This window comes from Pogona vitticeps, chromosome 3 (assembly GCF_051106095.1).
Source record: "Pogona vitticeps strain Pit_001003342236 chromosome 3, PviZW2.1, whole genome shotgun sequence".
Lineage (NCBI taxonomy): Eukaryota > Metazoa > Chordata > Lepidosauria > Squamata > Agamidae > Pogona > Pogona vitticeps.
In genome coordinates, this window is record NC_135785.1 from 35,932,588 (window position 1) to 35,958,900 (window position 26,313).

Below are 26,313 nucleotides of genomic sequence, written 5' to 3' on the forward strand. Positions count from 1 at the left end.
AGCCAGTTGGGGTTTTGACAATAAAAACAGGGCTTTAAATTGGACCTGAAAATGGACTGGTAGCTGGTGCAATGCAAACAGCATGTGATAGGATCTTATAGACCTGTCACTCTAGCAGTCCTAACTACAGGCGTACCTCTGTTTATGAATTTAATGCATTCTCCGGGACGTTTCATAATGTGAAAAATTTGCAAACCAAAACGCGGTTTCTCATAGGAATGCATGCACAGGGGCAGCACTATAAACCTCCCAGGCGCAATGCAAACTTGCTTCATATTGTGGGGAAAAAATCGTAAACCGAGGTATTATTTTTAATGGATTTTTGTTCGTAAACTGAAAATTATGTTAACTGAGGTGTTCGTAAACTGAGGTACCACTGTACCCCAGATTCCTTTAACTAAATATTGTACTGTTTCCATGGATAGATGTGTATGATACACAGCAGTAATTGAAATGATAGGTTACTGAAGTGCGAACAGCCATTGCAGGGCTATCTCATGGCTGTCATTAAAGGTACTTAATTCTGAGTACACCCCATCTCCAAAGAATCCTCTGTTCTTAATATTTCATAATTATCCTCCTGTTTCTGGAGTAAATAATTTTGTGCACCTGCTGCTTGTCATTGATGTGATGGCTATTTCTCAGTTCCCCTCTGAAACTAGGGACCCTTTGGGGGGGGGGTCTCGTTGTAGCAGACACAGAAAGTATCATTGAAATCTCAGTGCCGTTTAAAAATAAAAATATATTTGTCTTCCAGGGCTGTATAATTAGGGTATAGAGTCTGACAAAGATCCAGGTAGAATGATTATTTGCTAACAAATATCTTTCCTGTTACTATCTGTTAAAACAGAGGCCCCCAACCCCCAGTCCGTGGCCCGGTGCCAGTCTGTGGCCTGAGCCGGACCAGGCTGCGCAGAGAGACCTCCCGCCCCGCCCCCTGCATACACTCACCCCCGCACAGCCTGTTTGTGCCTGCGTGCAAGCATGCGTGCACCCGCATGAGCACTGTGCAACCCTATGCGCACAAGTGGGCGCACACGCCTTCGCACATGTGCACAAGCGCAGGGGGTGCCCCGCCTTCCCCATCTGGTCCATGGGGCTGAAAAGGTTGGGGACCGCTGTGTTAAAATCATGGCATATTATAGCATATGTAAATTAAGCTGAAATACATATTCAAAAGGACTTTGAAATTTTATCAACTGACTTTATTTCAACACAAACTATTTTGGATTCAGCTTTCTGGTTGCACGTTCAACTGAAAATGGGTTGACCTTATACTTCCTCCGTTGCATTTTGTACTTGTTATTTTAGGTACAGTGGTGCCTCACATTACGATGTTAATTCGTTCCATTGAAATCGCTGTAGAACGAAACATCGTAAAGCGATTTTAAAAAGCCCATAGAAACGCATTAAAACCCGATTTATGGGCTTGAAACTCACCGTCTAGCGAAGATCCTCCATAGTGCAGCCATTTTCGCTGCCCGTGCAGCGAGGAATCCGTCCCAGAAAACAGCGGGCGGCCATTTTTTTACCCGGCGGCCATTTTGAAATTGCCAATCAGCTCTGTGAAAATCGTTTTGCGATAATCGGTTAGTGAAGCAGGGAACCGATCATCGCAAAGTGAAAAAAAAAACATAGGAAACATTGTTTTGCAATCGCTTTTGCGATCGCAAAAACTTCGTTGTTATGCGATTTTGTCATAAAACGAAGCACTCGTCTTGCGAGGCACCACTGTATTCCTTTCTCCACTTGTCTCTCTTTACTCTTTCAACTGATTTGTTTTTTGTTTTCCACTATTATCAGACAAGTAAATGTGATTGGCTTCCCAAAGAAACTCTGAGCAGAAAGACTTGTGATAGCAACTACCATAATAGTCTACATGCTCTTATTTTCTCTTTTTAACAGAGGTGAAGTCAGGGCTGTGGGAATTAGGATCAAAATTTTTGATGTTCTACATTCAATCTGCTCCAGTTCTGCAGCTTGAATAAATTATGTTATTCAGCAGATTTATGCAAATTATTTTGTCATTTTGTGTCTTGAGGTGGAGTGGGAAAGTGATTAAATTACCTGAAGTTCTCATTCTACTTTTACAGAGGTGTCCAATGTTCCAGTGGATATTTCCTGTATAATGGTTGTTGTGGGATTTTCGGGCTCTTTGGCCGTGTTCTGAAGGTTGTTCTTCCTAACATTTCGCCAGTCTCTATGGTTGGCATCTTCAGAGGACAGCACCAGAGCACAGAGTGCTGTCCTCTGAAGATGCCGGCCACAGGGACTGGCGAAATGTTAGGAAGAACAACCTTCAGAACACGGCCAAAGAGCCCGAAAAAATCACAACAACCATTAGATCCCGGCCGTGAAAGCCCTCGCAAATACATTTCCTGTATAGTTTGAAACAGATCTTCTCAGCCTATAAAAGCTAAAAATGTTGGCCTTTTAAAGGAATAGGTTATTTAAATTCAAATGAGTATAATACTTTACAAATTAACAAAAAGAAGGTAGTGCTGTGCCCTGAAGAACTTCTACATTGACGTTCAACATGCAGGGAAGTAACAGAGAAGGGGGAGAAGAAAATAGCAGAAATAACAGAAAATATCAATATACAGTTCTGTTAGAGAAATTTATGCTGTGGCTCAGTGACAAATGAAGACTAAGATTTTGTTGTGGAAAAGTAGATTAAGTGAGAGTGAGGTACAGTGCTGGTATTGCGAAGGAGGTTCTAGAATTGGTTCTAGGAAAAAAGAGTAGTAAAGGACAGTGCAGCTAGCAGTTGAAAAAGTAAGAGATTGGTCAACTCGTGGTCATGGAGCTGGAAGAATGAACTTAAGAGGACAGGAATTGTCCAAATTGGAGTGCAGAAAGAGAAAGGGTGGAGGTTACAGATGGGCATGACCAGCAGTTTATGCTGGTTTGTCCTTCTGCCAAACAGGTAACTGCATTCGGCACTTCCCAGCCCCACCTCTGAGTGGGTGCCCGCTGGATGGGACGGAGCTGTGAAGTGCCAAACACTTGTTTATTCAAATTACAATCTGCCAAACCGGCAGTTCTTGCCCTTACCTTGGAATGTTTTACAAGTAACAGTGAAGCATTTGTACTGATCAAGGAGCAGAGAAGTTATTTTATATTCTCAAAATTTTATAAAGGGAAAGACAACATCATTTGATTTCGTGTCGTAGAAAAAATCAAGATGTGAAACATGGAGAAGGTGTATGAAGTTTGTTTTCTTTCGTGGTCAGACTGTGGAAAATCCTTGGGTGATTAACAGAGTTGTTGTTGGTGAGGATTAGATAAAGACACAGTAGCCAAGGTACTGAGTGGTGAAGTCAATGTCAGAGGAGGAAATTAGGATGAAGGCAGTTAAGTCATAGCAGCAATGATGTCACAGAGGAAGAAGGTGAGCTAAGCAAAGGTGTCACCTTATATAGCACATGTACATAGAGGAGCATGCTTCAGATGTTGAGGAGAGCAGGGAGCTTCAGCAGGTTGTCAGGAACTGCTGTGGCTAGCCTTTGGGAAGGAAAGTACATAAGGATTGATGCAACTTAACTGCTGCATTACTCTTGAAGAGCAGAGCCCGCAGCATTAAATTAGTGACAGGATCAGCATGGGGAGTCAGTTGTTTGCCAGCTGTAAGCATTTGTTTTCTGGTTGCTGTAAGCAGATGTTCCAGAAAGGGGAGGGAGGGAAGGGAGGAAGCAGTAAACTGGAACAAGGTGGTGAGGGGAAGGGACATTGGTGCCATGATATTAAAGGAAATTGAAATTCAGGGCCAGATATGAGATGAAGTTTTCTGGGAGCTGAAGCCTAGCACTGTTCTGATTCCCACTGAATCCTGGAGCATCCACAGCTGCAAGGCATTGTTGCTTTGAAGGCAAAAGAAAACATTGCACTAATTGTACACAGGTTTTTATTTATTTTATTTTATTTTTATTTATTTTATTTATATCCCACCTATCTAGTCACTTAAGACCACTCTAGGCGGCCATTTTTATCTTCTATTTTATATTTTTATCTTCTCCTCTCTGCCCTCTCATGCCTTTGCCCTAAATGGGGGGAAAAGAAAGTACATTCCCAGCAAGAGAAACAAGTTTGAGCCATTCCTAATGCTTTCACTACTCCATGTAATGGTAGCTGCCTCTCGCAAAAGTTTTCTTGTTGCATTCTGGACTCCACAGGAGAAGTAAATGCTTGTAATATTGTACTTTGTTACTTGTCAGTAATAGAAGTTTGTTGCACACTCAAAAACAGCAAAGTATATTATACAGTATGCTGAACTGATTTTACGTTTTATGGGAAAATTAATTCAAAACTGCCTTAACTTGTATTCCTATAACAAAGTAAACTGTCAGTTAAGTCCTATTTTATAGTGTGTTAGCAGTTTGATAGAATAGTGCCTGGAATATTTGAAAACTTAAATCTCCTAACTGAACTGCTTCACCAGCAGATGGCACAAACCTGCCTTTGTGGTGGGAAGCAGTATAATAATCAAACATCTAGCAGTATTTTAGGGATCACTGTGTCCAGTTAAAGCTTTTTTCTGATACATGTATTGTTAAAAGCATCAGAATCCCTGGGTCATCAGAGTTACATTTTAGAGCTCTTCACATCTTAACACTTTTGAACAAACTTGCTCTTTTGTATCTGATACTATATTCTAGGATGCATAGAAAACAATCTGTCTGAATGAATGAGACCTGTATAATGGGGCAGATAAGAGCCATGAGGGCCTATTTTCATTTGGAAAACGTGTAAGAGAAGAGATTAAACCCCCTCTACAAAACAATATGGGAATCATGCAGCTGCTTCCACAACTGGTTACTGTGAAGAGTCAAAAATATATGTCTAATCCACTGATTCTTAACCTTGGGTTACTCAGGAATTTTGGACTGCAACTCCCAGAAGCCTTCACCACCAACTGTGCTGGCTGGGGTTTCTGGAGTTCCAGTTCAAAAACATCAGAGTAACAAAGGTTAAGAACCACTGGTCTAATCTACATTGATCCTTACTAAATGGATATTTCTTTATCAGGGTCTCTGTACAATACACATATGTGTTTGTCCTGTACATACATGTTCCAAAGCTAAAACAAAAGGACCTTTGGCGGAATTCCTGCCCACCTGCCTGCCAGTATAAGTACACCTTGCCTTAAGTTCATTTTCATCTGCTGTTTTGTCAGCAATCTTGGAACATTTCTTCCAATCCAGTCATTCTGGTTAAGAAACTTTGGCTCTTTTATTACTTTTCTTTCATTTTTCCATTCAACCTGGTAACTCTTTCTACATCTTATCTTGGGTGCAACCTCAACTTTCCCTTAATAAACTTGATCTTGGCTTTGACTACCTTACACAGTTGTCTCTACTGTCTTCTGTAAGAAGTGTGCTCAGTACAGAAGTAAAATACCACATATGGATGGCCATTATACCTCTTCTGTCTCATAGGGGGCCATATGGTGGAGAAATGGCCGCATATTCCAAAGCTAGCCCTTTGGAACTGACAGCTACACCTCCAGGCTTTCTTCTAGAAAACGTTATCTATGCATCAGAGCAGGTCGCCCCCACAGCCTCTATCCATCTGCTCAAAATTGTTACTAATCTTCTTTCCACTGTTGAAACTCAAGTCAGCCCTGACAACCCAGCATCAGATGCACAGTCCCTACATGCTACCTCAGCACAGACAGCTTCTTCACATCCCCCACCTTTGGTGGCCATCCTTGTACAACCATCATTCTTCCACATAGCAAATCCTGGCATACACTCTCCTCCATAATCCCCACCTACAGGAAAACCAAAAAGCTATACCAGGTCTGTTGTTATTGTTTAGTCGTTAAGTCATGTCCGACTCTTTGTGACCCCATGGACCAGAGCACGCCACGCCTTTCAGTCTTCCACTGCCTCCCGGAGTTTAGTCAAATTTATGTTGGTAACTTCGATAACATGTGTCCATCCATCTCGTCCTCTGTCGTCCCCTTCTCCTCTTTCCTTCACACTTTGCCAACATCAGGGTCTTTTCCATGGAGTCTTCTCTTCTCATGAGATGGCCAAAGTATTGGAGTCTCAGCTTCAGGATCTGTCCTTCCAGTGAGCACTCAGAGTTGATTTCCTTCAGAATGGATAGGTTTGTTCTCTTTGCAGTCCAGGGGACCCTCAAGAGTCTCCTCCAGCACCACAATTCAAAAGCATCAATTCTTCGGCGGTCAGCCTTCTTTATGGTCCAGCTCTCACTTCCATACATCACTACTGGGAAAGCCATAGCTTTGACTATGTGGGCCTTTGTCGGCAAGGTGATTTCTCTGCTTTTTAAGATGCTGTCTAGGTTTGTCATTGCTTTCCTGTCAAGAAGCAGGCGTCTTTTAATTTCGTGGCTGCTGTCACCGTCTGGAATGATCATGGAGCCCAAGAAAGTAAAATCTGTCACTGCCTCCATATCTTCTCCTTCTATTTGCCAGGAGGTGATGGGGCCAGTGGACATGATCTTAGTTTTTTTGATGTTGAGCTTCAGGTCTGTACCTTTCTTTTTTAACACCCACCCTCAACTTGCATCATCATCAAGTCCTCTCAAGACAGGGAGGGCAGAAAATTGGACAATCTGGGCAGGAAGCTCTTCTCCATTGTGGCTTTATCTCTTGGCATTGCCAAGTGTCCATGAGTGGCCTGCCAAAAGTTCTTTTGGGAGCACTTGACCCCCATCTTTTGACAGGTTCCTCAATTATGACTGACAGTTTATATTAGCCTCTGAACCTAGACAGTCCATTCAGTTATCATGGCTAATAACATTGATAGAGCACTATGAGCAGCTGGGCCTTCTTATATCATGGTATTAGTGTTTGTAATCAGTGTTGGGATTAGATTAAGATTGAAAAGAGCAAGAAGATACTATATTGAAAAATTATTGATTCTGTTATGTGAATGATAGCATTAAATCTTTTTCAGTCTGTTTTTATAAAAGTCACAATTTCTTCCAAATAAAAGGTATTTTTTACTGTCACATCTGGAAGCTTAAGAAAAGCATTGTAAAGAATATGGGAAGGAAAATATGAAGTATTATGCTTGTTTAATGAAAAACAAATTGTCAGTTGTATAATGCAAGAAGAGCTATGGAATAAATGAATAAGATGTCTGTCTGCCAGCCCATGTTTAGACTGTATTTTTAGAAAAAAGTTTTAATGCAAAGAATGTTTATAGTCGTTCTCACCTTCATTGTTTGTTTTATATTCATAATTAGTTATGAGAGATAGACCTTCTGTAACTTTCTAAAAAGTATTTATTTGCTATGGATTTTTGGTTTGCACACACGCACATCCATTTTGTTTCATGCCATCTTCTGTATTCTGTTTCATGCCATCTAATTCAGGGGGTGATTCACATGATCTGTTTATTTTCCTGGGCCGCTACATGTAATAAGGTAGCCATGTCTCCTTTGAATAACAAGCTAGATGTTTCCTTGTGTTTGGAGACTGAGAAGGTGTAAAAGAATACAATGTGGTTTTGTCTTTATTTGTGCAGGTCTCATTAAATGGTGTTGATCTGACAGTGCGGGTTCTCACAACGGGCTATTGGCCCACTCAGTCAGCCACACCAAAATGCAACATTCCCCCAGCCCCCAGACACGCTTTTGAAATATTTAGGAGGTAAGGAATAGTTAAAATTTTGGTGGGAATTTTTTTAAAAATGGATTTATAAATAGGCAAGATTGTATGTATGTTAAGATCTTCTGTAGGCACATTTGGATCTCTTAAGTTCCTCTGTCAATTGCAACTAGTGACGATGCACTGAAATGACTTCTGAAGACTGCTTCACATAGTGATGCAAGAGGGCTGAGGAAGAACAGGATGGCCTCAGGCATTCCTTTGGTTTCCATGTAATTGTTTGTAACATATGAGAGCACAATTGGTACTACCTGTTTCCAATGATGTCGGACAAACTGTTTTTCAAGACTTGGAAAGTCCTCAATTTGTACTGTGACTTTGTTGAAGTTGTCCACAATTTTTACATCAACTGTTTATAAAAGTTGATGGTTGTTTGTCATATTATCTGTCACAAAATACTAAATATTTATAGTGATGGAGGGTTTTGTATACATAGTTTAAAATGTGAGCAATCAAATAACCATTCAACTTCTTGAATTTTGTAGATTTTATTTAGCCAAACATAGTGGACGACAGCTGACACTCCAGCATCACATGGGTTCTGCAGATCTCAATGCCACCTTTTATGGTCCTGTTAAAAAAGTAAGTGTTTTGTCTATTATGAATGGAGAAAAGTAATGTTCTTCAGTTTAAAAAATGTATATGAATATTTCTATATTGGAGAAAAGTATGCATAGAAATATGTATAGTCAGTGCTGTAGCATCATACAGTACATAATTTACTTATGCAGTGCAGATATTCAAAGAAATGTGAACTTTTTTTATTCAGACTTTATAAATTAAAAGAAAATCCTGGCATATTTGACAGAGAAGTAGAAAAAATGCATGTAATATTGGCTGAAATCCTGTTTAGCATAGTAAGTCACACTAGAGTAGTCCTATTGAATCAGTGATTTAGAGAGTCAGCTGCTTCATAAGTTCCATTGATTTAAATGGGCCTACTGTAGTTGCAACTTACTACACTAAAGTATGTCACAACTAGAGTAGGCCCACTTGAACCAGTAGAACCTATGGAGGAGTTCACTCCCCAAATCCCTACTGGTTCAGTGGGCTTACTCTAGAGTAGCTTATTATTGCTAAACAACAGGAAAACAAAGGGTTAGGTTAATCTGTCCCTACATATAAACCCATTGGGCCTTTGAATTGTGCATTTATTTACATTGAACTTAATTCAGTGACAAATTTATTTATTTATTTATTTATTTCATTTATACCCCGCCTAGTCAATTGTGACCACTCTAGGCGATCACAATTTTTGTCTTTCATATAACAAACTAATCTTTATAATACCAGTGTTAACCTATATTTAACAATTTTGAGGGTAGTATCTTGGGACATTCACTAAGCTTAAATAATATGGTAAATGTGAGCATGTGGTACACATTGATGTAATGTAGGGTCTCAAATCTCTTGTTAGTTTTCTCTTAATAGTCAGGATTCATTTGTATTTATCATTTTTCTTTCTTACCCTATCATCCTGCTTCATAGTTCCAGTAAATATTACTTTATAGTGTAGTCCAGAATCTGTCTGTGACTTTTGGTTTTTGTATTTCTGCTGTTCCAAATTTGTCTCACTCATATCTTCAGCCAACCTTTGGAAACAAACAAACAAAATACAAATTAGGATTATAAACTATTTTGTTTCTGAAGACAAAACTAAATGTTTAACCTCTGGAGGAAGAAAATTCAGATAAATATCTGAAAATAAATATCATTGTTTTCAGTCTACAAGTAGATGAGTCAGACAGCAGATTAATATGTTGCAGTCAAGTACATAGAAAGATTAACCAAGGGCAAAACACAATGTTCCTAGAATAATTTTTGACTGTTTAAAATTAAAACAGGAAGATGGCTCAGAAGTTGGTGTAGGAGGTGCCCAAGTAACTGGGTCTAACACAAGGAAGCACATATTGCAAGTCTCCACTTTCCAGATGACGATACTAATGCTCTTTAACAACAGAGAAAAATACACTTTTGAGGTAGGAGCTGTGACTTTATGTGCTATCTTTAAAATTGCAAATATCTCCTGAATTTATTATTTTCTTCCAACAGTGGGGAGGGATTTAATTATCCCTTTGAGCATTCACATATGACATTCCTGTACATTGTATAGAGGGCTGTTAACGTAGAGTGTCCATTGATCTTATTGATCCTCATTCAGAAATGCTTTGCTAGTGAGTCTGATCAAGCAGCATTGATTGCATACTTAAAACTCTTGGATTCAGCTCTTAAGTATGTTTTATGTGCTGCAGATCTATTTGATTCAAGGGAGGTCTTATGTACAGATGGATTTAATCAATTACCTATTTTGTTTTACATATTGAAAATAATAGCTTAAATTTGCATTAAATTATTAGGTGATGTAAAAGTGTTACAAAACCAGATATTTTTGTTTGCAATAGTTGCTCTTAGTTATAGAAGCATATTTCAATGATCTTTGTTGTTATGTACACCAGTTTTTACTTGGTATGTAATGAGGTGGAGAGATGCTTACTTTTGCCTTTGTAATGAAGTGTAAAATATTGCTGTTAAGTTTTACCACATATGATAGAATGGTGTAATTCCATGTGAACATTATTTTTAAAATCTCACATGTGAATGTTTTGTGAATTGAAAAACAAGTTGTTTTCACAAATAAATTTTTCAAAACCTAGTTTAAGAAAAGCTTGCATGTAAGGCAGTGATGCAACCAGGGTTTTTTGTTTCTTGACTTCTGCCTGCACATTCAGTCATGCAGACAGCCATACAGTTGATGGTACAGTCTGGGGAAGAACCAGAGGAAGATGACTAGCCTAGTAAATGGGTACCTCCCCTTGTATAAATTACCTTTATGTGACTCCAGTAAGGCAATATAGTCGATCCTGGCCATTACATTTAACTTAAAGGAAATCCTGTTCAATATTTAAGCAACTTTCTTGCTTCTATAATATGTTCCATATATTTTCTGAAAAATATTTCTCTTACATAGACAGTAACTGCTGTGCACCAGATTCAAATACAAATCATTTACTTCCCATCCACTGGATCATTTGGATCTGGAGAGTAGAGTTGCATTTTTAAGTTTACATATAAAAATGAAGAGGCAGGATTTTTGAGCTGATTTTTCCCTAGCTAGTGGGGTTTTTTTGAAGAGTTAGACTGCTAGCAGAACACATTTCACAGCCCATAGGACACTGGTTCTGAAAGGATTGCACTGGCTGTCAGTAAACTTCCAATCTTGGTTCAGGATATAGCCGCCTAGAGTGGTCTTTTAGACCAGATGGGCGGGGTATAAATCAAATAAATAAATAAATAAATTGATGACAATCTGTGCAACCCTAGAAGGCTTGGAACTTGGACCACTTTTCCCACAGATGCCTGATTGCTATGATCTGCTAGAGTGGAATGAGCCACTGTGCAGAGACATAGAGGAGGACTTTCTTGGCTGTAGCTCAGCTGGCACCAACAGAAAACTTCATTTCAACACCAAGTTCAAACATGGTTATTCACCAAGACCTTTGGGGATTAAGGCAGCAGACTGTGGAAGCCTCCTTATTGTTATTGGTTTATATATAGTTTTTAAACAGTTTTAAAATATTGAATGGTTTTTATATTGTTTTTACTATTTTACTCTGCCCTGGGCTTGTAAAATAAAGGGCAGAATATGTGTTCTAAAGCAGTGGTCCCCAATCTTGGGCCTCCAGATGTTCTTGGACTTCAGCTCCCAGAAATCCTGGCCAGCAGAGGTGGTGGTGAAGGCTTCTGGGAGTTGTAGTCCAAGAACATCTGGAGGCCCAAGGTTGGGTACTACTGTTCTAAAGAAACAAACAAACAAACAGGGTATCCCGTATTTATTGACTTGGTACACCAGCAGTTAGCAGACCTCAGTATTATTTAAAACAGAGGCCGTCAACCCCTGGTCCGTGGCCCGTTGCCAGTCCGTGGCATGAGCCAGACCAGACCACAAAGACAGACCTCCCCGCCACAGGCACTCCCCTCCCCACAGCTGCTTTGTGCGCGTGCCAGCGCTGGCATGAGCGTTCCCCCACCTCTTCGTGCATATGCCTGAGTGCACAAGCGAAGGGGTGGCCATGCATGTGTGCAGGCACCCCTGTGCATGCGCGAAGGGGTGGGGGAGTGCTCACGCTGGTGAGCAGGCACTCCCCCACCGCTTCGTGCATGCGCCCGAGAGAGCGCGCGGACCTGCGGGGAGATGCCTTCCTTGGTGGCTGAGCAGGTCCACGGTCCCAAAAAAGTTGGGGACCGCTGATTTAAAAGACTGAATGATGGTGATAACTTGCATAGTCAGGACTCACTTTCTTAACATTTAGTATACAGTGGTGCCCCGGTTGACAATGATAATGCGTTCCAGAAAAATCGCTGTTAAGCGAAATCGTCGTCAAGCGGGGAAAAAATCCCCACTGGAATGCATTGAAAACCGGTCAATGTGTTCCAGTGGGGGAAATACCTGATCGTCCAGCAAAGATTGCTCATAGAGAATCACTGATCAGCTGTTCTAATTCCCTGTAATGCGAAGCTTCCATCCGTAAATCAGCCATTTTGAGAAGGGAGGGAAGCCATTTTGCGGAGCCGGAAATACATCATTTTGCAAACAAACGGTTCGTGAAGCAAGCTCCTAATCAACGTAAAGCGGATTTCCCCCATTGGAACCATCGTTTTGCAATCGCAATAGCGATCGCAAAAATGTCATCGTCAAGCGATTTCGACGTCATGCGGGATAAGCGTCTAGCGGGGCACCACTGTATTCTCGTTTATTTGTTGAAGTGGACTGCAGTCAACAAAAGTTTATACCAAATAAACTAACATTCCTACTGCATTTGAATTGATTGTTATATTTTAAATGTGAATCAACAGTCCTGGACATGATTGAATAGTGTGGAAAGACATATCCAAAGCTTTTCATTATTGAATTTTCCTTCAAAGCCTCCTTTGCAAAGTAAAAATAAGTGTTTCAACTTAATATAGGAAATACAGCAAGAGACGGATATCCCCGAACGAGAGCTTGTACGAGCGCTACAATCCCTTGCATGTGGAAAGCCAACACAGCGGGTACTCACAAAAGAGCCAAAATCAAAAGAAATAGAAAATGGACATATATTTACAGTGAATGATCAGTTCACATCAAAACTGCACAGAGTGAAGATTCAAACAGGTATGTTCACTTTCACTCCTATCATATTTAGATTCCATCTTCTCTCACTTCTAATTAGCTTTGCAGGAGCACTAACAAAAGGATGAGACTCAGAAGGGCAACCTGGCAAGGAGGAAGCAAATTTGTTTGACTCACTTTGACTGAGAAAGCCTACGTAGCTGTCTGTTGTGTAATGTGTCTGTGGAAGTGTTTCATGAATAGCAATCCCTCCTTGATATGATTAGAGCAACAGGTTCTTCTTTGTGGTCTCTGTGAATACACACTATAGGGTTTAATCTGCGCTTGCACAGAGGTTTCTGGATTATTCTAGAGCTTTATCACGTGCTCACCAGGACCACCCCACTAGTACACATGGTTCTCCCCTTCTGGCGATCCCCTCAGTTCCTTTTTGCCACCGCTAAGATTTCATCTCATGACGAGCTCTCCATTCGCCTTGCTTCTACTTGTTTTCTGAGAAAACAAAGTTAGAGGGAAATCAGTAAGAGACTGTCCAAACTGTTCTTCCCTTTATCTACTGCCCCCTCCCTTTCCCATTCTCCCCTTCCCGCCATTTTATGGCCCCCTACAGGGCCATTCAAACAGTGCACCTCATGCCCTAACAAAATTCCCCTCTCTGGCGGACGTGACTCCTGTCTTTTTTGCCTCGGGGAATCACACCAACCCTCATTGTGTCAAGCCTGCAGAAATCTCAAGAAACAAGCTCTCAAATTTAGACAACAGCGCCTTGGATCTTTCCTTTTGAATCATTCCCTCTGTCCGCTACCACCTTTGATGCAGGCCACACCGATTTCTCAGCCTCTGTCTGCTGCCTCTTCCAACAAACCATCCATCTCTATGATTTTGAACAGGCTTCCTCAAAATCTAAGCCCTCCTCAAAATCTAAGACTTCGAGATCAACCACCCACTGTACCGAAGCAACCTCACCCATCAACGTTGCTGACCACTGAACCGACCATGCTCTCCCACGTGTATTCCTCTACAGGTAACTACCACCTATACCGGACCATCACTTTCTCCTCTCAATAATACCAGCACTCGCTAACTCAAACTACCTACTGCTCATTCCAAACATAGTACCAGCAAATCTCAACATTATCCTCCCTCGTCTCTACATCCTCATACTGCCAGCTCTCCATACCGACAGTCTTCTCTGCCTGCAGCCTATCAACTTCTTCAACTCTCTGATAGTGAAACTCTTGACTCCTCTCCACCACAGGAGTCTCCACCCAATCTACCTACTCCTGATTCAGATGTAGCTGATACCAATCCTCTGTCCCCATCTGAGGATTTCTCCTCCTATTCACAATTCATTCTCCGTATTGCAAAGGTTATGGACCTATATGTTCAACAACCAATCCCTACAGAATCAGACAAGGTTTATGAGGGTATCAATCAAGATCAAACCCCTCCGCTCCATATGGGATTTATCCCTTCTCTTCTGAAACTGATCAAACAATCATGGTCAAAAACTTCCTCTGTCCTGCAAATTTCCAGATGTATCATGAACTTGCATAAAACACATGGAGATATTGTGTCCTTTCTCTCCAAACATCCACCTCCCAACTCAGTTATAGTCGATGCCATGCAAAATAGAGCTCACTATCACTCTAATGCAACTCCCAGTAACAAAGAGGGCAGGAAGTTTGACATCATTGGCCGTAGAGTCTACTCTTGCCTCTTTTACACTTCATGCTGCCAACTACCTAGCTGCCATGGGAGCATATCACTGTCATCTATGGAATAAAGCTCTCCAAGCCCTCCAGTCCACACCTGAAGAATACAAAGCCCGTGGCCTTGCTTCCACCAAGAGGCCATGGTTGCAGCTCATCGAGAATGCATCACTGCTTGTCATGTTAGAGAGGCTACATCCAAACACATGGCCACTGCTATTGCACTTCACAGACACATATGGCTCTGCTCAGCCAATATTTCTGAAGACTCATGTCTTCACACTGAAGACTTACCATTTGATGGAGTCAGCCTTTTCACCAAAAAAGACAGACGAAATATTAGACAACCTACAAAAAAATGAGAAAAACAGTATGTTCATACAATACACAGCCTTATTATCCATCTCAATGATACCAATGGCTTCACACTTACCCTTACCAACAATACAAACCTCTTCCTAAAAGATAAAGCTACTTACCAACATCTTCCTCATCCTTTCTGCCTCGACATGTGTAGCGATCACCCTGCTTTGGCCCAGGTAGAAGATTATTTGTATGTACCAATGAAAGCATTGGGAGGTGGAGCCACAGAAACTAGAAGGGAGGTGTGAGTCAGAATCTGTTAGTTTAGTCAGAGAGAGCTGGAAAAAAAAAATTGGGGGTTTGAGGCAGAGAGAGTGTTTAAGGAGTGATTAGTCGGAGTGTGACCTGTATTAAGATAGAAGAGGTTAAAATAAAAATACTGAAACTTTGTGTAACTTTAAGAATGTGCTTAAGAACTATTCCGAAAACAAAACCTGTTTCTGTTTAAAAGTTCAGTACAGAATGGACCTTAGTCTTTCATAGGAAATATAGGTTGATAAAGAGATCAGCTGGTGGAAGCGTGTTAAATGGCATGTTGGGATACTCGTGTGACCTCTGTGTTTGGTGAAACAAGCAGGGGCCACAGAGTAAATGCCACAATTGGTGTCCAGCGGGGGGGGGGACAAAATAATCCAATAAAGCCAAAGTTTAAAAGTGAATTTTCTGGAGTTGCGTGTACCTTTTAGTCAGAGGACTGTGGTAAAGAAGTGGGTGACCTGCTGGAGCTTTTGTGGAGGGTCTTAGTGGTGGGGCTTCTGAACCCAGATCTGGGGGAACTAAAGATAGGGAACCAACTCTAAAGGAAAAAATTCTTTTTTTGTTTATCTCAGGATTTGAGGCCCAGTAGGCTAGCTTGAAATCCAAGGCTGTGAGAGATAAGGGAGCAGTGTTTGATAAGAGCGGAAGACGGGGTCAAAGCAGATCTGAGGTGATAGGAAAATAAAATTAGAGGCTTGAAAATAAAATTATTTTGGTGTCTGAGAGCAAGAATAGTTCAGACATACACAGTAACTAAAAGGTTGTGAGCTAGAGAACTGCTGAGTAAAGCGCAACAACAGTTACTGGAATAAACAGCAGAAAGACATGTCTTTTTAAAAAGCAGGACAGAAATTAAAGACTAATTCACTCAGACTTAAACATGCCACCCAAACATAGCCAAAAAGAGAGTCAGGAGGCAAAATGTTACCTCAGGAAGTGGAGGGAAATTGAGACCCTCTAGCTCCAGTGGAATAGGAGGAGACTGGTGAGGGTGCCTCAGAAAAACAAGGTGTCCTAAGCACCCGAGATTTTGAAAAATGGAGGTCATAACAGGAATTCAGCCTTAAAGAACTGGAGATCAGAGAGAAAGCGAGGGTTGAAGAAAGAGCTAGAAAAATAGAGCTTAAGGAGAAGACTGAGGCCAGACAGATGGAATTAAGAGAAAGCGAGCTGGAATTAAGGCAGAGAGAAAAAGAAAGGGAATTTGAGCAAGAAAACAGACAAATGGAATTTCAAATACAGATTTTAAAAAATAGAATTAGCTGCTCAAAATAACAATAATAGTAACAACTCTAGTGAGGGAAATCTCTCAAAAATCGATCTAAAGAAATTTTTCCAATATAGGAAAGGAGACTGTGCTGAATCTTTCCTGATTTCATTTGATAGAGCATGCTAAAACTTTGAGATTAAGGATGAAAGGATGTTAGTTTTGAGAACACAAATAAGTGGAGATTTAGCTGATCTTTTTTCTCAGATGCCTCTAGAGCAAGCTAGAGATTTTGAGGCATATAGAAAAATAGTATATTCTAGATTTGGCATAAATGCAGAACACCTTAGAAGAAAATTTCGTTCCCTTATCAAAAAAACTGGAGAACCTTATACTGTACCCGGTTGGGGACTAAATTGATTCAGTGTTTGGACAAATGGGTGGAACGTGAAAATGTCACTTCTCTAGACCAAATGAAAAAATGTGATTGGTTTAGAACAATATTCCATTTTGCCTGGGGAATTGGTCAAAGACAGAAATCCTAAAAATGTATTACAAGTGTCTGAATATGCTGATTCCATTAGTGAGATTAGAGATCCTAAGTTTTCTGAGGTACAATTTTACAGGCAGAACTGGGACAACAGTAAGAAACAATTCAATAAAAATTACAACAGTAAAATGTCAGGGAAAGATGGCCAGCTTAGTATCTCACCTAAGTTGCCAGGGCCTAGTCCGCTGAAGCGAATGAACCCTGAGGAAAAGTTTAATAGATCTCCTCAGTATGATCGAAGGACTTACAGTGTTATAACTGCAGCGAGTTTGGGCATATTCAATCAAATTGTATAAAGAACAATAAAAATAAAAATGGAAAAGATGATAACCAAAAAGGTTTACTGCATAAAACCAATGGAAGCCACTGAAGGAGGCTGTAACAATGGTTCTGTCTCCATGGCAACTAGCACAACAGAAAATTCTGATTTGCCACAAGCCAGAGTCGTTCAGTGCTTTCTTATAAAGGCAGATAATATTTTACTACAGAACTCTGGAGAGAAAATTCATTTTAATGAGACCTCTAACCCTATGTCATCTTGATGTGGTTCCTAAAGAACAAATACTTCCAAATCAAACTGTTACCATCAAGGGAATAAGTTCTATGCCAGTGATTTTACCTATGGCTAAAGTAAAGATAAACTATACAGACTGAGTTGGAATTTGGGATGTAGCAATTTCTGATCAAATACCTGCACCTTGTTTGAACGGATTAGACCTCACTAAGCATGTGCAGAGTGCTTTTGTAGTAATATGTTCCCGAGGAGAGCAGTTAACAATCCCTGAGGGAAAAATGGAATCCCTAACTTCTGAAAGTAACCTCCAAAGCCCCAGTTTAAAAGAAAACTCTGACATGGATGAAATGGCAGAAGTTATATTTATGAAAAACCCCACTAATTCATCATTTGATAAGGAACAGAAGGAGGATACCACCCCTATGCAGTTCTTTGAGAAAGTTAAGGTAACTCCCTCTTTATTAACACCTGAATGCCCAGAGAGAAATATAATAGATAACATTCTGTTATATAGAGAAGTTTTGTTAGCAACTCAGAGGGGTGGAAATTGAAATTTTAAACAACTGATTGTGCCTGAAAAATAGAGGCTAGATCTTAAGCAAGGTGCATAGTGATGCTTTTGCAGCTCACATGGGAATATCTACCTCTTTCCTCCCATACCTCTCCTTCTCAGAACCATCGTCAAACTCCGCCAAGATCGCTCAGATTCCATCCTCATTGCCCCATGGTGGCCCAGATAACCATGGTTCATTATGCTCCGGTCCATCTCCACTGCCTCCCCCTCCTCACTCACCTCCTCACTCAACATCAAGGGAACACATGCCATCCCAATCTCCACACTCTTCACCTCACAGCATGGAGAATTCACCCTCCGTAGCTATTATCCTAGCTAGTGCTCGTAAACCTGCCACCACAAGACTTTATGTCTACAGATGGGCTGCTTTTCAGAAATTTGCAATGCACCATAATCCACCTATTACACCAACAACTCTTCATGCACTTCTAATCCTCCTTTCACATCTCTTCAATCGTGACCTTTCACTCTCTACCCTCAAGGTTTATATCTCGGCCATCATGGCATATCAACCAAAGGACTCAGATGCTGCCATGCTATTTTGGCACCCTATTCTCAAGTGGTTCCTCAGGGGAATATATCCAATACAGTGGTGCCTCGCATAGCGAGGTTCATCCGTTCCGGATCAACCTTCGCTATGTGAAAACTTCGTTAAACGGAAAGTAAAAAGCCAAATCGGCTGAAAACTCACCATTTAGCGAAGTTTCATGGGTCCGGCAGCCATTTTCGTGCCCTCGGTAAGCGAGGGGAGGGCGCGAAAACGCTGCGCGCGGCCATTTTGGAGCTGCTGAACAGCTGATTTTCTGGTGTCGCAAAGGAAAGATCGGTAAGCAAAACGCTTACCGATCTTTGCGATTTTCACCCATTGGGGCGGACACGATGCCTCCGCATTAGCGATCCTGGAAAAGGGATCGCTATGCGGATTCGTCGCTATACGAGGCACTCGTTATGCGAGGCACCACTGTATATCCAATATATCTGTCCTCCTTTACCATCACAGTGGTCACTACACACCATTTTAGGCCGTCTTACATTGTTTCCATTTGAACTGCTTTCAACTACATCTGAATGTCTTCTTTCATTTAAGACCTTGTTCCTTGTCACCATTACCTCTGCTCACAGAGTGTCTGAGCTTGCTGCCCTTCAGGTCGACCCACCCTACTTTCAGTTCCACCCTGACAAAGTTACTCTTTACCCAGATGTCTCTTTCCTCCCAAAAGTTGTCTCCAAATTTCATCTCAAGCAACCTATTGTTTTGCCTACTTTCTTCCTGTCACCATCTAACAACCATGAACACTCGCTCAATGTTAGATGAGCTCTGGCGTTTTATGTCTCCAGAACTACCTTTCCCAAATCTAATAGGCTCTTTGTCACTTCACATGCTTCTCACAGAGGCGCACAGGTCTCTTCTCAAACCATCTCTCGATGGATTGTCACGACCATACACCTTGCTTATCAACTCTCTCACAAGCCGATACCATCCTCTGTAACAGCACATTTCAGCAAGGCCTGCCAGGACTTTGGACTAACAATCAGCCTGAAGAAAACACAAGTCATGGGCCAGGGCATGGATTCACCTCCATTACCATCTCCACACAAGAATTGGAGGTTGTTCATGACTTTGTGTACCTTGGCTCAACAATCTCTGACACCCTCTCTCTAGATGTCAAGCTGGATAAATGCATTGGCAAAGCAGCTACCATGTTCTCTAGACTCACAAAGAGAATATGGCTTAATAAGAAGCTGATGGCATATACCAAGATCCAGTTCTATAGAGCCTGTGTCCTAAGCACACTCCTGTACTGCAGCGAGTCCTGGACCCTTTGTGCACGGCAGGAGAGGAAGCTGAACACCTTCCATATGCATTGCCTCCGACGGATTTTTGGTATCACCTGGCAGGACAAAGTTCCAAATAGAGTAGTCCTAGAACGAGCTGGAATTTTCAGCATGCATACATTACTGAAACAGTGATGTCTACGTTGGCTTGGGCACGTCATGAGAATGGCTGATGGTCGGATTCCAAAGGATCTCCTGTATGGAGAATTAGTGCAGGGAAATCACCCCAGAGGGAGACCACAGCTGCGATACAAGGACATCTGCAAGCGGGATCTGAAGGCCTTAGGAATAGATCTCAACAGATGGGAAACTCTGACATCTGAGCGTTCAGCCTGGAGGCAGGCGTTGCATCACGGCCTCTCCCAATTTGAAGAGACCCTTGTCCAGCAGGCCGAGGCAAAGAGGAAGTCACAAAAGCAGCAAAACCAGGGAGCTGGACAGGGGACAGATTGGATTTGTCTTCAATGTGGAAGAGATTGTCACTCTCGAATTGGCCTTCTCAGCCATACTAGACGCTGTTCCGAGTCCTCCATACAGGGCACGATACCATAGTCTCTCGAGACTGAAGCATGCCTACCTACCTACCTACCAACAGCACATTCCATGAGAGCTGTTGTGGCTTCCACAGCCTTTTAAAGAGGTATATCTATTCTTGACATTTGGTAGGCTGCCACTTGGTCGATTCAGTCTACCTTTGCCACACATTACTGCCTTGATGTCAAAGCCAAGACAGATGCGGCCTTCGGCAGAGCTGTGTTATCATCTGTACTTCTATGATGTCCCTCCTCTGGTAACTCAGCTTGTTAATCATCCTATAGTGTACATTCACAGAGACCATGAAAAAGAAACAGAGGTTACTTATCTGTAACTCTGGTTCTTCAAATGGTCATCTGTGAATTCACACTTCCTGCCCATCTTTCCCTTTGTCCGTCATGTTTGTTTCAGTTACTATAGCAGCAGGCTGTTCTTAGGAACTGAGGATGGGCAGACCACGTGTACTAGGGGGGTGGTCCTGGTGAATGGTTGATAAAGCTCTAGAATATTCCGGAAACCTCTGTGCAAGTGCAGCTTAAACCCTATAGTGTGCATTCACAGATGACCACTCGAAGAACCAGAGTTACAGGTAAGTAACCTCTCTGTTTCAGGCATAGTTTCCATTAGGGGAAAAATTTTCTCCTTTTTTCTGTCAGTGTTTCTCATGCTTCTTTGTTCTTTGCTTTCAGTTTTTCCCCCCTGTCCCTGAACAATCTTATCTTTCTATAATTTCTGATCTGTAATTGGGTGACCAATTTTACTGGTCTACTGAGCTCCTTTCCCCTGTATTCAGTATTACACTTCTGTTTTTCCTATGTTTCCTCTCAGATGCTTTCTTATCTCAAGTGAAACATGTTTAACATACCCTTTACAACTGTGCAAAGTAAAGCCTTTCTTGTCTATTCATCTGAACCTTTGGGCCTCATCTGGATAATCCCTAGCCTATATTACTGCAATTGTCTCTTCTGTGGTCATTCTTTCTCTCACCTACCAAGCATTTTGCTGGAATACTTTCTCCAGCATGCTTCCCCCCCCCCCAGCGTTCCAGAACTACCCCAGCCCCCCCCCCCCCGATTCTCCTAGATTCCTGGTTTGCTCCTCTTAGGATGACTCTTGCTGTCTCAGAAACCTTAGTGCCAGCTTGCCCCATATGTTCAGATGCTTCTCACAGGACATTGATGCCACGTCTCCCATTTCTAAATTTCCTCTCAAAACCTTTTATTTTCTAAAAGTCCTTTGATAAAGGCCTCCATTTTCCTCACCCAAACATAAACAAGCTAAAATACATGTGATTGAAACCACTGCACATTCTTCCTCCTGTTGACCACATATCTATTTTACTCCTCTTCCTCTTCTTTGCCTCAAGGCACTATAATGTCCTTTAATACTCTAAAACTGGATGCACACTGATGACAGTTGCATCATACTCATAGTGGTGGAGGTGGTTATGGTAAAGGCAACATTGAGAATAATACAAATGAGTACGGTGAGTACAATATAATGGTTTATGACACAAAAATTGTAATTTCAGTCATTGTGAAATACCTTACAAGTTGGTTTTGAGATGGTAGCATATGAGACCTATTGTGTTGGCTGGAATCCTGTTGCATATTTCCTCTGGCAGAATGATGGTTGACATAAATTTCACTGGCAAATTTCAACCAGAATCCAGTGTAGATGCTTTCTGTTGCACAACAGTTGATGTGTTTGGTGTGTGATGAGAAATACCTATGCCAGCTTTGTGGCAATTTACCACTGGAAATTAAGCTGGTGGTATCACACTAGCAAGGTTCCTTAATAGGATTCCAGCCACTCTTTCAGTAGAAACAAGTATTTTGACAAAGAGACCTGAACTTGACTACAAAGCTTGCATCATAACACTCCCCTTTCTTGTCATCAAAATAACGTGGAATTATAAACGGCAATGTTCAGTACATTGGTCCCAACCTTTTTGGGGCCACAGACTGGCTGGGGGGAGCGAACTCCATGTGCGGGGGGGGCATCCCCATGCTTGCGCAGGAGGAATGTCATGCTCACATGCATAACACACCCACCGTGAATGTGACACGCCCACCACATAAGCATGACACACCCACCGCACATGCATGCGGGGGGGCGGAGATCCATATCCATGGCCCAGTTCTGGCAAGCCCACGGACCGGCACCAGGCCACGGACCAGGTGTTGATGACCCCTGGTGTAGTACATATAACAAAGTAACAAGTAGGACTGTGCATAATAAGCATATGAATAAATGCATTGCTGAATTGCAGTTTAACAAATGTGATTCTTTCACCAAGGAAGCATTGCACATCTATTTGATTTTATCCTAAATATTAAAGTGTACTAGAAGCCTAAGTCTTGTTTTAATTAATTGAAATTGAAAAAAGGTCTCATGCCTACACTTTACTGAATTGTATTTTTGAATCATATTCTACTGTAAATATGTTTTAAATTCCTGGAGAAAGATCTTATGTCTCCTAATAGCTCAAATCTTAGTATCTTTAGAAACAAGTGTGTAAGATATTTCTAACTTTTGAGACCTTTTTGTTTCTTTGCTGTTTAGTTGCTGCCAAACAAGGAGAATCAGATCCAGAAAGGAAAGAAACAAGACAGAAAGTAGATGACGACAGAAAACATGAGATAGAGGCTGCTATAGTGCGGATAATGAAATCTAGGAAGAAGATGCAGCATAACGTGCTAGTAGCAGAGGTAGGTTCACTCACTTGATCATATGGTGTTGAGAAATTAATTATGTCTACTCTTTTCTTGCATATATCAAGGCCATTCTTAAAGTAGACCAATAATTAGTTTTAATCATTGATTTTCTCCAGAGGGACCTGGATGCTGTAATGATGGCTCATATTACGACTGTGCACAGGCTCTCCAGTCTCAATTGGAGGTCAATTCAGGATATTGGAATGGATTCTAGTTCAGTCTGAAGGATTTTTGAAACTATCCAATTCAGTTTGTGTCTCCAGTCTCATAACATTTTAGGGAGTATTATATACATAAGTACAAAACCAAATTTGGAGTAAACTTCCAGTATTTCAGACAATTAACTTAAGGAATTAGTTCGCTTTTTTCAAAGCAAGAGAAAAATGGTCCGATTTGTATCCCATCAAATCTGGGTTGTGTTCAAGACAGACATTCATTTGTAGACTTAAACTTAATACAGTCATTCTGCTTCACTTGGGACCCCATAAAAATCAGGCCAGCTTGGTTTGGAATTTAAGATTTGTCCAGATCCAGTGCACTGACCTAGATGGCATTGATGGCTAGTCATTTTTTAAAATATTTCTAATAATCTCCAGCAGGCCTTAAGAAATGTGACATAATTAATGCTAGATTCCTTCTTGTTTTAAAGCAGTGGTGGGCAACTATCAGCTGTCAGGGTCCACATTTCCCAGCAGTATCTAGAGATCTGCAGGTTGTACCTGGCCCTTTTTAAAAACTAGAAATGATCAGGAAGATTAGTTTCCATTTTGATGTGGAAAGGGGCTGTTTCAGGCTTCACTGATTTGTAGGGAAGCATTGAAATAGAATATTATGGCCCTTGGAAATTTCCAGAAGTGCAGATCTCTGGTTTGGGACTGTGTTTTCTCCTCAGAGATGGGGATGGGGGCCTTTGCAAGGCCACACCTGGCCTGTGGGTTTCACAATTCCCATCCTTAGTCTAAAGCCAGCATTGAGTCAAATGTCTGCTTACCATAAGATGCAGTGTTAAAATACTTGTGTAATTTTTTTTACCAGGTAACTCAGCAACTGAAGGCACGATTCCTACCGAGTCCAGTTGTTATTAAAAAACGTATTGAAGGACTTATTGAGCGAGAATATTTGGCACGAACACCTGAGGACCGCAAAGTATACACTTACGTAGCATAAAATGTGTTCCGCAAATATAATTTTTCTTGGACCTATACTCTTCGCATGAACTGGGAAGTTCTTTTAAATCATTAAATATTAAGATGACCATCTCTTCTATTAAATTACAATACATGTTCTAGACCATTCAGATCAAGCCTTTCCACCTTCGGAGAGTTTTTCAACATCAAAATGATTGAGCTTCAAGCTTCTCAGCATTTATCCCTGTAGAGGTCATTCTTACAGTTCCTCGGGAAAATGTGAATGTGCTGCGTTTTTGTTTTCAATATTGTATGAAAACAGGAAAAAAATAAAACAAATTTAGAAAATACAGCTCATTAAAAAATAAAATTGTTGGAATTTCATTTCCCCAGATCTTCAGTGTTGATGTAAATGTTTTCTGTAGTGTTGCTTAGCACTTTGCGTATTGTATACATTGGGTTACAAGAAAAACACAGCTGGTAAGACCGAATTTCCAAAAATAATGGTCTGCTTTAAACATTTCTTTAAAGAGCCATGTTTAATTTAATATTTGGTAAATATATGAAGAAAGACCTAAGAAACACAATTTTAGCATGCTTTTCTTCTACATTTATTCATATTCCAGCTAATAATACAATCAAGAATCTTGTTTTGGGCACAGTTCTGGGCTGTAATATTTGGCCTTCCCTCTTGTCATTTGAGTTCTTCTAAATTAAGTTACATACTGATTAGGTTTGCTCTGGTTCCTTTTTAGGAGAAATGGGAAAAAATAGTGTGTATAAACTGTATGATACTTTTTGCTGTTGTACTCACTGCTCATAGTGGATTGTACAGAGCGATGTTTTTATTTCACTTGATGTAGACAAAAGAAATTTAAAATAAATGGATTTAGTGTACACAGAGCACTAATTCAAATGTATTAGAGCACAGGGTTGGCAATTTATTAAACAGTGCTACCCCTTGGAGAAGCACATTAGCCTACTCTATTCATGAGGTAGAGGTGGGTCTATGGCTTTTTGATTTCCCACTTTTCAACAGGTTCAAGTGAAACCATTCTGCACTATTAATTTACTGTTTTTGAAATGCAATCTACAAATGCAATAAATATTGTTACTTTGATCTTAATGAAATCTCTAATTCTTAACAGCAAATATTTTCTCCCTGACATCATTAGAATCAGTGTAACATTTGCTTACTCCAGTGCTGAAGACGCCAGGATGTTTCTTCAGATGATGTGCATGGCACTTTCCTTATGTTGTGTAACTGGGTGCCAAACAGTACTTAATGTAGTATGTGCGATTTTTACATTGAAGAATTCAGTGAAAGTTTCTGCCTTCATCTAGATCACTCGACACCATTTGTGAATTCACTGTGGATTGTATAAGGAAACGTAGAAATGTCACTGGTTAGTTAAATTAAGATAGGTTTCTGAATAGAAAATGATAGTTTTAAATGATTTATATAACAATATCAAATTGTTATCTGTGGCACTGTGTAGTTTAATTAAAACCTGATTGGTTTGCAGCATGAAGATTTTTCAGTTGACCCTTGTGCCTGATGTTGGCCCATTGCAGCAGATCTGTTTTTGTTTTGTTTGATTAGCACTTTTGTGCTTGGTCTCGCTCTATCTCTGGATAATCTGTACAAATAGTGCAGGTAAGAAGTCATTTTAAGCACTCTTTCTACATACTTATCTGAGTATTCAACAAATAGCTTTCCCCTAGAATAGTCATATGCCATCAAGTCGAACCAACTTATAGCAGTCCCAATTGGGTTTTCAAGGTTAGAGAATATTGGAATATTTTTACTAGTTCCATTCCTGCAGTGAGTTTCCATAGACGAGTGGATATTCGAACCTTGGTGTCCAGAGTGCTGGTGCATCATTCTTATGTACTACACCACATTCCCTAGAACAGCTATGCCTTAATTATGTATAGCCTGCATAACAGTGTTTCACATAATTTATTAATAATTCTATTAGCCAACTCAGCATAATCTTTTGCATGTTTTTGTTTTCTCTTTTAAAAGGAAAGGGCAAAAAGAAGATAACAAGATGGGAAGATAAACTCAGAAGGTAGAAGAGGAGAAGATGAAAGACAAAGACCCCTGATAGACAGTTGAAAGTGCTAATTGGGTTCATTGGTGAAGCTTGGACATGAAAAGAGATA

General features: G+C 40.7%; 1 protein-coding gene across 1 annotated transcript in view; it reads left to right on the plus strand.

Annotated features, from left to right (window-relative positions):
• Nucleotides 1–25,275, plus strand: part of CUL3 (cullin 3) — a 94,408-nt gene extending 69,133 nt beyond the window's left edge. Inside the window, exons 11-16 of the mRNA XM_020795487.3 lie at nt 7,500–7,624; nt 8,128–8,224; nt 9,487–9,621; nt 12,608–12,794; nt 22,866–23,011; nt 24,053–25,275. Of these exons, the coding sequence (XP_020651146.1) occupies nt 7,500–7,624; nt 8,128–8,224; nt 9,487–9,621; nt 12,608–12,794; nt 22,866–23,011; nt 24,053–24,184 (822 nt within the window). The 3' untranslated portion in view covers nt 24,185–25,275. The remainder of the gene's footprint in view (nt 1–7,499; nt 7,625–8,127; nt 8,225–9,486; nt 9,622–12,607; nt 12,795–22,865; nt 23,012–24,052) is intronic.
• The last annotated feature ends 1,038 nt before the right edge of the window (nt 25,276–26,313 follow it).